The sequence below is a fragment of the Oryx dammah genome, unplaced genomic scaffold, assembly GCF_014754425.2.
Source record: "Oryx dammah isolate SB20612 unplaced genomic scaffold, SCBI_Odam_1.1 HiC_scaffold_26, whole genome shotgun sequence".
Lineage (NCBI taxonomy): Eukaryota > Metazoa > Chordata > Mammalia > Artiodactyla > Bovidae > Oryx > Oryx dammah.
The window spans coordinates 85626253-85643997 of NW_024070210.1; the positions used below are offsets into that span (position 1 = coordinate 85626253).

At 50.4% G+C, this 17745-nt stretch overlaps 1 protein-coding gene across 2 annotated transcripts in view; it reads left to right on the forward strand.

Annotated features, from left to right (window-relative positions):
• The window catches only part of LOC120852508 (integrin alpha-11), a 139096-nt gene that overhangs the window by 67290 nt on the left and 54061 nt on the right, over positions 1-17745 (forward strand). For both annotated transcript variants that reach the window (XM_040225785.1, XM_040225784.1), the window contains exons 3-7: positions 1394-1494; positions 5954-6045; positions 8505-8619; positions 11193-11320; positions 12644-12792. In XM_040225785.1, the coding sequence (XP_040081719.1) occupies positions 1394-1494; positions 5954-6045; positions 8505-8619; positions 11193-11320; positions 12644-12792 (585 nt within the window). The remainder of the gene's footprint in view (positions 1-1393; positions 1495-5953; positions 6046-8504; positions 8620-11192; positions 11321-12643; positions 12793-17745) is intronic.

The window sequence follows — 17745 nt, forward strand, 5'->3', positions numbered from 1 at the left end:
AGGATATGTGAGCCATGGCACCTCCTGCCAGGACAGCACAGCTGTCGGCACCAGGACCTGAGCCGAGCAGGCAGGTGGTGGCTGAGTGAGGGGCTGGCACCCAAAGCCTAAAGGGGTCCAGACATGCCAGAGGCAGGTGGTGCTGAAGGGAAACAGTGCCCGCTTTAAGGATTTTGCTTCCTGCCTGCACTAGGGCTCTGGTTGCCTGCTGGTGGGCCCCTCTGGGCCACCTCCACAGATGCTGCCTGCTGGTGGGCCGGGGATGAGGGATAGAGGGGGCTCTGGGGGCGCTCTAAGGGGAGTGCTGGGGCCATCCAGACGGCAGTGGGATTCTCCCTGGACTTGAGGGATGATGGCACTGCTGGGGCTTGGCCAGGTCAGGAGGAAGTAGTTGCTCTTTCTCTAGAAATACGTGTGCATGTAAGCAACATGCATTGATTTCCAGTGTGTGCATCACAAGTCAGCACAAAGTAGATGGCTTCCCAAAACAGAAGTTTCCTCTCTCACAGTTCTGGAGGCCAGACCTCCAGAATCAGGGTGTCGGCGGGCTCTGCCCCATCTGAAGGATCTAGGAGAAATCGTCCTTACTTACTCCAGCTTCTGGCAGCCCCAGGCATTCTTGGCTGGTGGCAGCTTCACTCCTAGCACTGTCTCCATTTCACATCGCTTCTTCTTGTCCCAGGGTCTGTCCTCTGTGTGTCTCCTGTAAGGACACATCACTGAATTGGGGGCCCACCTGGGTAATTCAAGAAGACCTCCTCTCGAGATCTTTAACTACAATTGCAAAAACCCTTTTCCCAAATAAGGTCACAAAGACAGAGGCTCAAGGGCCACTCTTTAGCCCATCTGGCTGCCGCTCCCCCCCAAGCCCCAAGCAAAGACTTGGTACCTCAGGGGACAGCTGTGAACACTGTACATTGTGCCATAGCCCCTGAGTCCCCAGCTGAAAGACTGTCACATGAGGTGAAGAATGAGGCCCCCCAGAGGTAATGGCAGATGGCCAAGACCCCAGATCATCCTTCCTCTGCCCAAATGATCCTTCTTACCACCCTCCAACCATCTGGCAAGCTCATATTCATCCATTAAGATCCAGCTGAAGCACACCTCCTCCAGGATGTCTGCCCTGCTCTATCCTTGCAGGGACAGCTTCCATCCCATTTGCTGCTGGACCCATGTGGTCTTCTTCTCCCGGCCAGGCCTGGCCAGGCCACAGCGTCCCTCTCCCAGGGGTACGAAGGTCTGAGTCTGAGGAAGGTCTGCAGGGGCTACCCCTCCAGGATTCCCTCCACCCTCCCTACCCCAACCTCCCCTCAACACAGCCCTGCAGATTCCATCCTTTGCCAGGAAGGAGAACCTCCCCTAGCATCTTCACTTGTCTTCTTTTCCTTCCCAGGTTGGTCGTTGGCGCCCCACTGGAAACTAACGGCCATCAGAAGACGGGAGACGTGTACAAGTGTCCAGTGACTCAAGGGAACTGCACCAAGCTTAACCTGGGTAATGTGGGCTGTCCACAAGGAGGCCAACCATTGTCCAGAGCGAGGCAGGCACTGAAGCACGTCCCTGCCCCCAGTCACACTGGTTTCTCACAGCTGCCCTAGGAGCTGACCCAGCTGGTATTGCTGCCCCCATTTTACAGATGAGGAAGCTGAGGCCAGAGAGAGAAAGCAACTTTCTCACAGTCACACAGCTTGTCAGGAGCTGATCAGGATTCACACCCAGGTCTTCAGTGTCCCAGGCCGTGGCTCTTTCTGCCTCATCCATGGCCCCTCAACTCAGGGGAGCAGGAACACCTCCTATCTTTTTTTTTTTCCCCTAACTTTGAAATAACAATAATGGCCAACATTCATATGTCTTCCAAAAAGTTTGTTTGAATTTTTCTGTAACATCTTACAGAAAACCCCAAGCGAACTTTTTGGCCAACTTAATATGTGTTCACCTGATGCTAGGCACTGGTTTAAGCACTTTTGGGTATTTTTGACTCATTAAATCCCAACAACAACAATATGAGATTTAATCATCAACAACAGCCGGTGGAAGTGAGGGGACCTGCCTGGGGTCAGCTAATAAGCAGCAAGTCCAGGACTATGACCCAGGCAGTCTGCAGCCACCCTTTAACCTTTAACTGCGCAGCACTGCTTTTCTGAAATGATGACTCTGTTCCTCCCTGCAGAGCCCTGGGGCCCAAGGCAGAGGCTGTGCACAGCCTCAAGGGCTCCCAGTCTATGCGTCCACACCCCTATGTGTGCACGCAGTTCACTAAGGCACACACACCACTTCTCTAAAGCATTTCTGCTTTGTCCTAAAGATCTGACAGTGGCCAGACCTTGGGCTGAGGTCCCACGTGGGATAAGCCATGATTCTAGGACCGACCTTCCCTGGGGTAGGGCCCTTGGCCTCCCGCTTTTCCAGGAGGGAAGCCTTCATCCTAGAGGACTGGGCTGGGGCCCTCTGGGGAGGCTGTGGGGGGAGCCGGGCCTGGTGGAGGAGATGGCAGAGCTTCAAGAGATAAGCAGATGGATGAAAAGCCTACATCAAAGAGAAAACCCCAGAAGCCAGATCCCTCAGGCAGCCAGCTGTCCCAGCTCACAGCACTCAATGTCATGCTGGCCTCATCTATGTCAGCGCAATAGGTGGGAAGTTCAGACCCCAGCACAGCCGTGGCCCGGGCTTCATGAGGAAACGGCCCAGGGTGGGCAGGAGTCAGGCTGGCAGTTCATGGATCCTGGTCATCACCACCCTGAGAGCCCAGGCTCCCTAAGAGGCCATGCTGGAGTCTCCTTCTAGCTGTATAGTTTCCTCGCTGTGTCTAGGGGGAGCCCACATGCTCTTTCTGAGCCGATGTTCACTCATGTGGACCCTAGGATCCACATCTGGTCTAATATGTCCCCCAGCCTCTCATGAGCACCTAGTGTATACCAACCATGATGCTAGTTAAGGGGGATACAGCTAGTTAAGGGGGAACGAGGAGCTAAGGGCTCTGCTGGGAAGGTATGGTAAGCGAGGAGACAAACTAGAAAGCAGGGCCATCCCAGGTGAGGAGAGATATTGTGTGATGAACCAGGGGTTGTGATAAGAGAGGCTGGGTGGGGAGGAGATAGGAAGCAGGTTCTCCTTGGCTAGAGCTCTGGGGTGGGGTGGTCGAAGAAGCCTTCCCTGAGAAGGTAACTTTAGAGCAGACGTCCGATGATGAGTCAGTCCAGCAGGACCAGAGCATTCCAGGCAGAGGAGAAGCAAGTGCAAAGGTCCTGTGGAACAAATGAACTTGCTCTGTTGGAGGATGGAACGAAGTACTGTGTGGCTGAGGCAGAAGGAGCAGGCGGGTGTTGGGAGGTCTGCGCACAAGCCTGGGGTCTGGGCCACCGAGAAAAACCCCCTGGTCCAGGTGGGAACCAGACACATGAATCCATCATTTAATAGTTTCCTCTACTGCTGTGGTTTCCAAAGTTGACCTGATTTCCCTCCAAAGAAAGAGGAGCCTAAACTGGCAATGGCAGACATGAAGCCATCAGACTCTGGAACTAGGGCTCAACGTGGGAGGCAGTGGGCCGTGAACAGCGTGGAGGCCAAGGGAAAATACTAGTCTGGGAGCACCTCACTTGAGTTTTTTTTCCTCCCAATGAGGAGGCAGGAGGACCATCTGCCAGTTTGTCCTTATCCACACAGTGGAAAATGCAAAGCAGGAAACCCGAGTTCTGGGTTTTCCTTTGGCAGCTCCAAGCTGTGATCCCCACTGAGCCAGGAACGTTCTTTCCTTTCTCTCCAGGGAAGTGAACGTCAGTCACTCACACCTCAGAGTTGCAGAGTCTGCTTACCTCCGGCACTTTCTTCCCAAAGCCTGGATGGAGTCAGGGTTTTCATGAGGGGCGGGTGCTCAGGGAGGGAATGGGATTCTGGAAGGCAGGCCCTGTGTGAGGAGGAACTTGTGCCCCAGCCCCTCACACAGACCCGCTGAGAAAGAGGTGAGTCTCCCTTGGTCAGAGAGAGGGAGTTAGTGACTGGGTCAAGTCCACGATTAGCAGAAGCTGGGCTCCAGTCCGAGACTCTTACTCCAACACAAGGGTCTTCACCACCATGGCATCTGCATCTGGGCCCACAGTTTCGCGAAGGACTTTAGTCATTGAGGCAGGGAAGGGAGAGAGGCAGCGGGGTCAGGACGGGGCACCCCTTAAATAAATGAAGAGCAGAATTCTCTAAGTCCCAAGGGGAGAAAGTGGCCCAGTTGAGGTTTGGAGCTTCCTCTCCAGACTTCTCACTCCCTACCTCTGCCACCATGGCCCTGCAGGCAGATGGGGAGACTCAGGATGTGTAACATTGGCTAGCCTGGATTCAAGTCCCTGTGTTATCGTTTACCGGTGACTAACATTATATTAATGTGAAGTCATCACCCCTTGCGTGGGCTTCTCAGGTGGCTCAGTGGTAAAGAATCCACCTGCCCATCCAGGATACACTCAGGTTTCGATTCCTGAGTCGGGAAGATCCCCTGGAGAAGGGAATGGCTACTCACTCCAGTATTCTTGCCTGAAAAATTCCATGGACAGTGGGGCCTGGTGGGCTACAGTCCAAGGGGTCGCAAAGAGACGCAACTTAGCGAATAAACAACAACAAAACCCCTCTGCACACCTAGACTTTCCCCTCTATAAAATGGAAATGGTGGCCCCTGGAACGCCCAGGATCAAGAGGGGGTCCTGGGAGGGTGGGGGCGGGCGGCACTTTGTAAGTGATAAAGCATCATAGAAGCACCAGGGTTATTAGTATGATTTTCTCTCTAGTTTGTTTGGACAGAAAAAACAGAAAACAATCCCAGGCACTGGTAGCACAGCCAAGAGCGGCTGGATTTCAAAAGGAAACTTACTACAAACTGCAGGAAACCAAGGGGAAAAACAGCAAACACAGTGGCCTGTCCCCAGCCCCCAGAGCTGCCGGCCATCTGAAGTTCTGGCCTCTGCCCGCGCCTGGGCCCAGGTCCTGCTGGCCTGGGCCCCAGAGGGCTGGCCGACTCTTTACACTTCCAGTCGCCAGCAGAGCTAAATGTCCCTAGAGATCACACCCCTCCCCTCAAGCACAGAAAACATCTAGGCTCTGTTCACAGCACATGAGGACTGCTTGCTGGGGCTTAGCAAAATGCCCAACTCACTTTCCCCTAAACTCTACCAGCCTCCCAGGTGCCTGCACGCGCGTGCGCGCACACACACACACACACAGGGGAATTCAAACACATCTTTCCCTTCAGTGGCCTGAGAGAATGATCTGGTAAAACCTTCCTCAATGTAATTGACTCAGTAATTTTAATCTGCCACGACCCTCTCCCTCCACCCAAGTCAGCTGATAATCCTTCGCCTGAATATTCCTCTGGGGACCAGCCACAGAAGGACATTCTTGGGCAAGACCTTGGACCTCTAGAAGGCTCTTGTTAAGCTGGCTATTTGTGAGAAAGAATCCGTTATCTTGTGTCAGTTTATCAGCTGAGCAGAGGGCTGGACCCTGAGGTAGCTGGACAGGGGACTGGTCAGTGTTGATGGCAGGTTGGCGTGAAGAGAAATGCGGAAGAGACACTGCATAGAGGAGCCAGCCTCGGTGGGGAGCCCTGGTACGTTTGGGGTGGGACACAGAGAAACGGCCGGAGGAGGGAAAGCTCTGGATTAGGAGATGGAAAGCCCTGCCATGTGCTTCCTGTGTGACTCTGGGCAGCTTGCTTGGCCTCTCCGAGCTTCATATTCCTCATTTCACACCGAGTTGAGAGGAAGTAATCAGATGACCTTAGGGCAAGGCCTTAGTAAACTGTGAAGGGCTCACTGATCTCCAGACAAGTGAGGGGTCCAGAGGGGCAGGCAGAATGGGAGATGACCCTGCTTGCCTCTGCCTTGGGCCCCTCTGGCAGCCAGCGGCAGCAGCAGACGCTGGGCAGACGGCGGGTGGGAGGGACTGCAGGCTGAGCCTCTCCATTCCACCCCAGGAAGGGTCACCCTGTCCAACGTGTCCGAGAGGAAAGACAACATGCGTCTCGGCCTGAGCCTGGCCACCAACCCCAAGGACAACAGCTTCCTGGTAAGAGCCACCCACCGGCCCTCTTTCTAATCCCTAGCCCTTCCAGCCCACACAGGCCCTCTGCTCTGGGCTGCAAGGGACATGGGGTGGCTGAACATGACTGCCCACCAGACTAACTGTCCCTGCGCACCCCAAGAGCAGCCCCTCCTCCAGCCTGTGCCATTCTGCCTACTGCACCCTAAACTTTTTCGGGGGACAATTCAGACAAGAAAACGGATTGAGCACTTTTGTGTACATTCCCTTTGGAGGTGGGGGGGAGCATGGAGCAGACGGCCTAAAAAGGAACAGGGATAAAGATTATTAATAGTCCAATAGGGTTTGGGGGGCTGTCCTGTTCTTTGGGGAGCCCAATGTCCAAGGCAGAGGCCGAATCTCTGCTCCAGAATTGATGAAAGAGTTAGGACACACCACACACCCTGAGAAGACTTGGAGCGGAAGTCATAAATGAGTGAATGCAGAGTTTCTACAACAGAGGGAAGGATAAAGAGGGGCAGGCCACCTGAACTGCACAGGGGAATCAGACGGGAAGGTTTCCTGGAGAATGTTTCTGTTTTGTTTTTAAAGAAGAAACTAGTCTTAGCAAGGAAGAAAAAGGAAGGAGTACTTGGGCTGAGGTGGTAGATATATTCATTCATTTAAACTATTTTTTGAGTTCTTACAATGAACTGAGCCTGATGCTGGGCACTGGGGATTCCACAGTCTGCAGAACTCCCTGCCCTCCTGAAGCTTCCATTCTGTTTGGGGGTGTGATGATAACAAATGAGTAATATGAACATGCTGTTGGGACAGAAAGCGGTGCTGGGAGTTCTCTGCACCCACTCAGGCACGCATATGCCAGCTTTGCACACGGTGGGCGGGTGCAGGTGGCCTGATTGATTGACACTGCCCGCCCCTTGCCACCATGAATGTGGGTGATGCTGGGACTGATGGTTCCTAGAAACAGCTGCAAGAGAAGATTTCAGAGAAAAATTATCCCGAAAAGCCCAATAAAATGCACCATTCATTTTAAGATAGGAAAGCTAGTATCGCTTTCTGCTCTCACCCATCAGTCCATTTCTGTTGACAAATGAGACACCAAGGCAGTGAGATGGCTGGGATGCTCAGAGATTTGACAGGAGCATAGTGGCTCCACCAGGGAAAGTCCCGAGGTGCCTCAGTATATGGTCAGCCCACAGCCCTCATCATCGCCAACCAAGGGCAACAGGACCCCTGGTCCTGTCCACACATACTTGTCAGGGGATTTGGTCTGACACCCTTCTCCGTCTGAGACTCCTTGTCATACCCTGTCAACTTGATTTCACTGACTTCACAAGATGGAATGAAGGTCCAAGATGGAATGAAGGTCCGAGAGGGAAGGTGTGACACAACCCCTGGGGCCTCTGTGGGGAGGTTAAGACCCTAGTTTGTAAATACCAACCTTTGTTAACTCATCCACTCATCCGTTCATCCATTTACTCATCAGCCCATCCCCCAACCAAATGTCCTTCCCCCTAGTCATCTATCCATCCATCCATTCAGCCACCCCCTCAGTCTACCCCCTCATCCTCCCATCCTATCATCCATCCCTTCCCACATCCATCCATGCACCCATCCATCCATTCTCCATTCATTTATCCATCATCTATCCATCCATCCATCATTCTTCTATCCCTCCAGCCATTATCCATTACCTACTCTCCCATTATTCATTCTCCCCCACTTCCAGAAATAACTTGCAGAAGCTTCAACAAAAGACACAGATAAAACAAAACCTTTAAAATCTGAGTTTAAAAAGATAGCTAATTAAATACAGGGATTGGAAGTGGAACAATTATTCTTCCACACCAAAAGAAATAACAGCATAAAATTTAGTCTTGAGTTCCCCAGCAGCAGGACAAAAATGAAGACAGGAGCTGGGCTTTCGTTTTTGATGACTCTGAGAGGGACTCATCATTCAGTCTTTAAACGAGGGGCTGACATCGATGTTTCAGTAACAAATTTCAGAGAAAGAGCAGAAACACACTTTTTCCTTTCCCTAGTAAGAGCCATGGGCATGTTGTTGGGACCCTGTCCTGGAAGTTTGCCCAGTAATGACCTTCAGGTGACCTCTTCAGGAAGACCTTTGAAGGGTTCCCTCCCATGGATGACAAGCTTTTCCTGCCTCCTGTGTGATGGGAGGGGTGAACAAGCAGGGGAAAGAGAATCACACCCCAGATGATGGGGTAGAGAAGGGGACCCTTGAAAATACAACAGCGGCGGTAGTTAGTCTCCCTTCCACCTGAAACCAAGGGCACTGGTACTTGCTACCCCAAGAGTGATTTCAGTTAAACTTGGAGAAGACCCTCTAAACCCTAAGGGTACCAGCCCTCAGATGGAGGGTTCTGTCCTGTGTCTTGGAGGGAGGGGCTGGGCCACAGGCTGTTGGGCCCGGGCCCTCCCTGTGGCCCCCACTGACTGGGGGTCCGTACTGTGCTCCACAGGCCTGCAGCCCACTCTGGTCACACGAGTGTGGGAGTTCCTACTACACCACAGGGATGTGTTCACGAGTCAACTCCAACTTCCGGTTCTCCAAGACCGTGGCCCCAGCTCTCCAAAGTAAGTGGCTTCCAATCTGTGGACTCAGGCTGAGCAACCGGCAGTCCCTGCGAGGCCCCAGGCTCTGACCTCCCCATCCCGTGGCTACAGAGCAGAACCTGGACTCTAGCCCCGCCCAGCTCCGGCTCTCTGGGTAACCCCTGGGGTCACAATCCTGGCCCACCCTCCCCTACAGAGTGATGGTGGGGGAGTTAAGGTTATGAAGATAATCCTGACAGCCAGAGAGGCTCTTTGCAAACCTGAGTGAGGAAGAGATGGCCAGGTTGCCATGTACAGCAGGCAGGCTGTGCACTGCACAAAACTGGGGTCGTGGTTCACTACTGGGGACGTGTACTAACGACAGTGTGAATGGTGCCCTCTGATGTTACGCAGTGCAGCTGCCCTGTAGGTGCAGGGCCAAGGAGAGCAGAAGTATTCCTGGTAATAGTCCCATCTAATCCGTGTTCCTGGACGTGAGGAAGCGCTGCCCAGCATTCCCGGGGCCTCATGGAACACAAACCTCCCACTCTCTCCACACCTGCCAGGAAAGTCTGGGACGTCAAGTGCAGACCTTGGCTAGCTTGGCTCTGAGCTTCACTATTTCCTGTGGGCTAAATACCACTGCCCAAGCAGCTGCAGCCTGCCTTATTGAGGGCGAGGGGATCAGCTCCTCTGGCTAAAGACAGCCTCCCTGCGAACAACAGCGCCCAGAGATAGAAGGTGGTGCGTGGAGGAGGGAGGAAGGGTCAGTCCCGCGGGGGCTGCGAAATGGTCCTCTTGTGGGTGATGGGGGGCTTCGATTCTGTTCTCACACAACATCAGCGGGAGAGCAGAGGCCGCGGCTGGGCTGGGAGGAGGCCTGCAGCAGGTCACGTGAGGTGTGCCTCCCACCCTGGAGGTGCTTTTCCCTCTGGGTTCAGCCTCCCAGAACCTCCTCCTCCTCACCCCGCTGACCAGCAGATCAGATCCCAGGACATTACCCCTTGCCCCCGCCACCTCTGCCGACACCACGGAGGATCTAACTCTGCAGGTCTAGGATGAGGCCCCAGGTACGTGTACGCATGTGCGTGCACTTGTGTTCAGAAGCGTGTTCAGCCATGTTTAAAAATCACAGACCTAAAGCAAGGCTCTTCCCGAGGTGTCTTGAAAAAATTTTTTGAAATCTTAAGAAAGAGATCAGTACTAATAAATGCATTCTAATAATAAAACTGGCTTTAAAAGAAACCTGGTCCCTACCAGTAGATTAGAACCGCTCCCCCCCCCCACCAAATCAAGGCGTCTCTGTCTTGTGTCCTCGAGGCTGCCAGCACCACGCAGCCCCCCAGCACGTGCGGAATCACAGGTGTAGGGCCGCGGAGCAGTGGAGAAGACAAAGTTATCAGCACCATCAGCCTGGAGGCTTAGGGCCATCACGTGCTACGTGTACCATGCAGGCGAGACGAGAGCCACCCACACAGCTTCTCCTAAAGCAGAGGCAACCCTGAGCATCCGAGCCACCCAGAGCCTCTGAAGTGCTCACAGAGCCTGAGACAGGCTCCTGGGCTCAAACCCACCGCCTTGCCCTCCTGGAGCACTGCTGTCAACGTGCTGCACCTCCACAATGCTGGAGTTACTGGAGTGCTGACTCACAAAGCCCCCCCCACCCCACCAGCTGTATTGCTATAAAGCAGATTTATTTGAAAATAGTGTGAAAATTCTCCAGTGAAAATAAGCAGGTGCCCAGTATTTCAATGTGGTATAGTTTAGTGTATGTCATATCAGATTCATGATATCTTATTTCAGAGTAACCCCAGCTGTTTCACAGAGATCAATTCCTTAGATGTTAAAAGATGCTTTTTCCATTTGTTATGGTACCAAGGTTTCATTATTCATTCTGTTGCTATTATTCATTTTAATTTGGTATTCATATTACAAGAATATAAAGAAACTTTCAGACTCAAAGCAGAGATCAAGGCACAAGAGCTTGACCTGATGATGTCATTACTACGTTAACAAACTGGTTTGGTTAAAAAAATAACACGAGGATCAGCTAAGATTCTTGAGTTCAGCCCAGGAAGCATCACCTTGTTAATTCTTCGTAGCAATCCTCTACTATCATTATACCTCTTTTACAGAAGCAAAAACCAATGCCAAGTTGTTAAGTAACTTGCCCAAGGTCAAAGCCAGAGGTCAAACAGTCTGATGCCAGATTCCACATTTCTAGCCCTTACACCATGCCTCCCTCCTAAGAAGTGAAGCCCATTCATTTGAGCTGAAAGTGGTAAATGCCAGCTTGCCCATTATTGTAAAATACACAATAATGAACCAATGATTTGGGCAGTGTTGGCTGCCTTCCAAACTAGGACCAGCCGATGGTGGTCAGTTCCTGATAAGGAGCAGAGGCATTCTGGCTTAACTGATGCTGTGTTTAGACTGCCAGCTCAGAGCCGTGGAGCAGGGTCAGGAATTCCTGGGCTCCTTTCTCACGTGGCCCAGATAAATGTTCAGCCTGAAGACAGCTCCCAGACCAGGCTTCCTTGGACAATCATTCAGGGAACCAGAGATTTGCAGACCCTGGCTCCTGGGGCAGCTGTGACCATGTCCTCACTTCCCAGGGTGCCAGACCTACATGGACATCGTCATTGTCCTGGACGGCTCCAACAGCATCTACCCCTGGGTGGAGGTTCAGCACTTCCTCATCAACATCCTGAAGAAGTTTTACATCGGCCCCGGGCAGATCCAGGTGAGCAGGGCTGGGACTCTTTCCTCCTCCAAAGAGGGCCCCCCAAACCCATGGCAGATGCTGCCCTGTGTGGAGGAGTGTCTTTGCATGCACTGGAAAGATGTAGGTGAAAGGGCCAGCAACAGGGTCCTGCAGCCCAAGACACCCATCTCCACTGGGCACATCAAGGGACAGTTTGGGACATCATTGGGTGGGTCAACCACTGTCCTCTGGGATGGACACCATCTATTAACAGAAACTTTGATCAGCCAGAGAGTGGGAAGGCAGCAGAATCCTGCTGGGTGAGGCAGGGGGAGAATTAGACACTTTGATCTTGGAGAAGAGACTGGGGAAGTAGTCATAGCGGCCAGTGCATATTTGAAATGCTGCCTAGCCAGTGAGGGGGGAGGTTTATTCAGTATTGTTTTGGCAGGCCAAATGAGGACCAGTGAATAAAAATGACAAGGGGGCAGATTTCAAGTCATCTGAGAAACTATTTATTTAATAATTTTTATTTATTTATCTTTGGCTGTGCTGGGTCTTCGTTGCCATGCAGGCTTTTCTCTAGTTGCAGCATGCTCAGTAGTCATGGTTGCTCCGTGGCATGTGGATCTTCCCAGAGCAGGGATCAAACCCATGTCTTCTGCATTGACAGGCAGACTCTCTACAACTGCGCCATTAGGAAAGCCCTAAGAAACTGCTTTGTAACAATCAAAGCTGTTAAAAAGGGAGTGGGCTTTCTCATGAAGTGATGAGTTCCCGACCCCTGGGAGATCATCTTTTAGGGTATGCCAGGTGAAAATTCAGCATTCGGAAATGCACCTTTACCAAATAAACTCTGTGGGCGCATCCAATGATAATATTTGTTCATTCTAGTCCTACTACAGGTAGGTTTTGTTTATTCTTTTAAGATTTTGTTTCTTTTAAGGATATTAATACTTGAGGCTAATTAATATTTCAGACTTCTCTTCCAAAATATAACGAATCTTAGCTCCAGATTTTGGTGAACAATACCATAGCCCATCCTCCCACGCTGTTCCTAAGACTTAGATTTCACTTCAATGCTCAACTTTTGTCTTTTTAAGTAAGAAACTTAATCTGCTGGGTCTTTTAGGTCAGTGTCCTCTTTCGATAGGCACCTCCCACTTGTCTCACCAAGCCAGCCATTCATTCCCAGGACTTTGCATTACCTGCTTCCCTTTGACTTAATCCCTCTCCCTTCGGAAGGTCCCCAGGCCTCCTCACTCCTGAACAGTCCCAGAGAGATGACTCCAGGAGGCCCTATCACCAAAGGGCCAGCCTTCAGGGGTCAAGACATTCTGTTGCCCCTCCTTTTCCTCGCAGGTTGGAGTTGTGCAGTACGGAGAAGACGTGGTACACGAATTTCACCTCAATGACTACAGGTCTGTAAAGGACGTGGTGGAAGCTGCCAGCCACATTGAGCAGAGAGGAGGAACGGAAACCCGGACAGCATTCGGAATTGAATTTGCTCGGTAAAAAAAAAAAAATTAATTTTTCCAGATCTTAGATACTGTTCTAGTTATCTATTGCTGCCCCACAAAATTTAGTATCTGAAGAGACAATAATTAATCCCTCAAAGTACTGGGCATCGGCTGGGCTCAGCCATCAGTCCTCCTTGGATTCTCTCATGTGGTTGAAGTCTGGTGTTAGCTGGGGCTGCGGTCATCTGAAGGCTCAACTGGACTGGTCATCCAGAATGGCATGCTCACGTGGCTGGCAGTGGAGGCTGGCCATGGGCTGGGAGTTCAGCTGAGGCTGGCAATCTGAGCCCCTGTGCATGGGCATGCGGCTTGACACTCTCACTTTATGGCAGTCTTTGAGAGGAAGTTTTCCAAGGGACCCAGGCAGGAACTCCAAGACTGCCTGTGACCTAGCTGCAGAAGCCCCAGAATATAACTTCTGCCATAGTTTTCTTTTGGCTATACCACACAGAATGTGAGATCTTAGTTCCTTGACTGGGGATTGAACCCCTGGCTCCTGCAGTGGAAGCATGGAGTCTTAACCACTGGACTACCAGGGAATTCCCTGCCATAGTCTACAATTGAGCAAGTCTCGAAGGCCAGCTCAGGTTCAAGGAGAAGAGAATTTAATTTCCCTCCTTGATGGAGGAAAGGCAAGGTCACATCACAGAAGAGCCTTTGGGGGACAGGGGATACTTTTGCAGCCAACTTCGGGAAATATCTTCTACCACTGAGCCCCTATCAAAAGTGTGTGGGTCGCATGAGAACAGAATCTTCTTGTGGGGTATTTTTCATGAGCGGAATGTGAGTAACAGAGTCAAATCTAACATCTGAGATTACAGAGCCATGAGGCTGGTTCTTTAAACGTAACACAAGAACTCACAGTGATAATGAAGGTTATTTATAGCCATCCAAAGAGCTACGTGCTTATTCCAGTGACCCTGCCATTGCTCAGAACACTGTACTCACCCGCACTGGAACCAGTGAATGCTTTTAAAGTCAGTTTCCCCAGATCTTTCCAGCTGTAGCCGAAACTCCCAGGATGACTGTGTCCAAGGCATTGAGATTTAAATGTATAAATTTTACACCTGCAAATATGAGCTCTGCTGTATTCATTGAGACCACAGTCCCATTACGTTATAATCCCCCCTCAAGTAGGTTTAGTCAATGTGTTTAGCAGAATTCCACAGTGTGGGAGCTATTTAGTAGTGACATGATTTTGTGTGGTCAAAGAGTAAGTTTTTTCCAACCTCACGATTCTTTATGATTATATACTCTACCAGCGTATTTGTGTTTGCTGATAAAACTTTCTCAAGCTTTTTCCCTAAATGAGCATCTCTGTTTGTAAAGATGGCTCTTACACACCCTCCTGAGAAATGGGCCCTTGTTGCTATTTTGTCTTCATGGGGGTGAGCCCCTGAGACCCCCGAGTAGGCCCTTGTGAAGTGGCCAGTGCAGAACTGAGGAAGCCCACACCGACTGAGCTATCCGTGAGAAGCTGACTGACTCCCAGTGGGGTGGAGCCCACTGTTTCCATCTCATTTCGCAGCCCATCTCCCCCAGACTTAGTGTAAGTGTGCGACTCACCTAGTGACTTGAACCATCGTGACTCACAAGCACCGCTGGGGTGTGCAACCTGCACCTCAAGTGAACTTTCAAATCTGCTCTGCCTGGCCAAGTCTGCGGTCCAAATTACAGCTGGCTCCTTTTAAGGTCAAAGGTTTTCTTTCCTCACTCAGCTATTCATAGAGCATTTTTTTCTGTGTACCTACTAAAATAAAAGATCCAGGTCATGGACTTGAGGGTTTATAAAAATGGTAACTCGTGATCCCAGGCTTAATAGGGAAGCTCTGATAAGTGTCAGCCTAACTCAGTGAGGATGAGAGAGGGAAGGCTCCAAGGGAGGATCTTGGGAGGACTGCCAGGATTAGGGGACATCTGACCTGTCCTAGGAAGATGCCAGGATTCCAGCAGGGAGAGGTAGAGAAGAGATTCTGCCCCAGTAAGAACAGAGGAGAGGGAAAGTCAAGGAACATTTATGTTCAGAGCTTTGCTCTGAGCAGTTTGTGCTGGGGGGATAGTAAGCCCTGAAGCGGCAAAGAAGGTTTGGAACTAGATTATGAGAGTGGTACTGTTGTAGCCAAAGCAAGCGTGAGTGGCCAGTGAAGGTCCTTAAGGACAAGAATGTCATCATCAGGCGTGCGCATGAAGGTGACTCTGGCCACGTGTGGCTTTAGGGGAGGGGGCGGGACGGCATTGCAATGTCACCTTTGTTCATGCAACACCTTTTATTGAGCATCTACTGTATGCCTCACCCAGTTTTAGGTACTCAGGGTGAATCAGTGAACAAAATAAATAAATGTCCTGCCTTCATGAAGCTGAGGGTGAGGCGGACAATAAGCAAAAAAATAATAATAATAAAATAGTATGCTAGAAGACACAGGATATGGTAGGGAAATGGCCTTGTTTAGTCGCTAAGTTATGTTCGACCCTTTGCAGCCCCATCAACTGTGGACCATCAGGCTCCTCTGTCCATGGGAATACTGGAGTGGGTTGCCATTTTCTTCTCCGGGGTATCTTCCCGACCCAGGGATCGAACCTGTGTCTCCTGCATTGGCATGTAAATTCTTTATCACTGAGCCACTGGCAAGCCTGGGGTGGGGATAGGGGTGGTGGGAAATACAGCCTGGTAAAGGCAAAGCTCCAGTACTTTGGCCACCTCATGCAAAGAGTTGACTCACTGGAAAAGACTCTGATGCTGGGAGGGATTGGGGGCAGGAGGAGAAGGGGGACGACCGAGGATGAGATGGCTAGATGGCATCACAGACTCTATGGACGTGGGTCTGAGTGAACTCCGGGAGATGGTGATGGACAGGGAGGCCTGGCGTGCTACGATTCATGGGGTCGCAAAGAGTCGGACACGAAAGAGCGACTGAACTGAACTGAAAGGCAGTCAAGCAGGTTGGAGAAGGCAGATATTTAATCAGCATTAATGGGGAAGTCAGGGAAGGCTTCACTGAGAACTAACATTTGAGTGGAGACTTGAAGGAGGTGAGCAAGTTGGCCAGCAGGGTGCCAAGTGGAGGAAGTTCCAAGAGGGAGGAGCTCCGATAAAGGCCCTAAGACAAGAATATGCCTGGTGGTCCCAGGATCAGGGAAGATTCCAGCAGGAAGAGGGGTCAGAAGGGTCACTGAGGGTCTGGCGAGCCACTGTCAGGACCTGGGAGTAATGGGAGCTAGGACAGGATTTGAGCAGAAAGGAGACGTGCTACGACCTGCTTTCTCCACCCGGTCACCCTGGCTTCCAGGTTCACGGAACCTGTCATGAGCGTAAAGCTCTCACTGCTCTCCAGGAAGTTAGTCTAATTTACAAAGCAACGAACCCAAGTCTTTTACACGGTACAAATTCACAAGTTTAAATCTGATGACTCATGCCAGTATTTATGCGATTGCAGATTCATACAGATATTCACACCATTCCACTCTATGAAAATATAATCCTGAAATGTCCTTGGCTCTGTATGTAATAGAACCTGTGTTTCCCTTGCCATATTTTTTTCTCCTGAAGTTTTGTTCCCGGACCTGGCCCTCCAAGAAGGTCTGGGAGCATATTGAGTCTCCTCTGAGGGGCTCGTAGACTCCCTCCACTGAGTTGGGCTTGAGCCCAAAATATTCTCTATATTTTGTCCTGTCAACTGTGCCTCAGTCCATGCCTCATACTAAAATTAGAGGGTTTTTTAAAGCCAGCATATCCAGAATATCATAGAATTTCTCAGAGAGTGGCAGATGGTCCATTTCTCTTAACTGGTAGCTTGAAAATGCTCTGAACTAATTTATTTTAACTTTTGTGAATTCCTCAGCATCTAAATCATGCATGTCAGCTCATCAGCTTGCTGTGTAACAAAAGATACCTCTGGTAACCAATGCCTTGGAGCCTGGAGGTGGAATTTAACCTGGCATCATGGTGCTTAAATCTGTGGGTCAGACTCGTGAGGAATTACTGCAGTGCCTAAGGATAACATTTGTTTTTAGTTCCTCATTGGAAAATTCAGAACCTCACGGTCTGAAGGAGAGTTGGCCACACAGGCACCAAAAGCTAGTGATGGTTCAGGAGCCAACTTTTTCTGCTTCATAGATGGGTCACCAGCTGCGAGAGTCTGTCCACAGCATGCCAGCCCCCAGGCCCCTGGCTGGACTGCCCGGCAGACAGGCCAAGCATCTGCTCTGGCCACTGAAAACAAAAAAAAAAAAAGCAAGAAAAAAGAATATTTGTCATATAATTTGATATTTAATAGTCCCCAAAATAGAATCAAAGTGGTTCTCTTGGGAAAAATCTTTGTCATGCTTCATCACACACATTTGCTTGGGTGTTGAATTGCTCTGACTCATCACCTTTTCAGATCTTAGGGAAGTGGTTCTCAAACCCCCGTGTTCATTAGAACTGTTGGAAAATTCTGGTGCCCAGGCTACACTCTGGAGATTCTGATTCCATGAGTCCAGGTAGGGTCTGGCATCATTTTTATTTTAATTCCCCAAGTGATTCTAATGTGTGCTGGGGTTTTTGAACCGTGAAATTAGGGCCTCTAAAGATCTCCACCTGACCCTGAACTCCCCTCCCAGAACCACCCCCTCCCTCTGCTTGCCCAAAGCAGCATGATCAGGACTTGAGAGGGTTTTTTTTAAGTCACTTTTTAAAGACAAGCAGATTTGAATGTTGCTCAATTTCATAAAAAGAAATGAAATTGTGCCATTTGCAGAGACGTGGACAGACCTAGAGTCTGTCATACAGTGAAGACAGAGAAAAACAAATACATATTAATGCATATTTGTATGTGGAATCTAGGAAAAAATGGTGTAGATTAACTTATTTGCAAAGCAGAAATAGACACACAGACGTAGAGAACAAACGTATGGATAACAGGGGAAGAGGGGGTGGGATGGATTAGGAGATTAGGATTAATATAT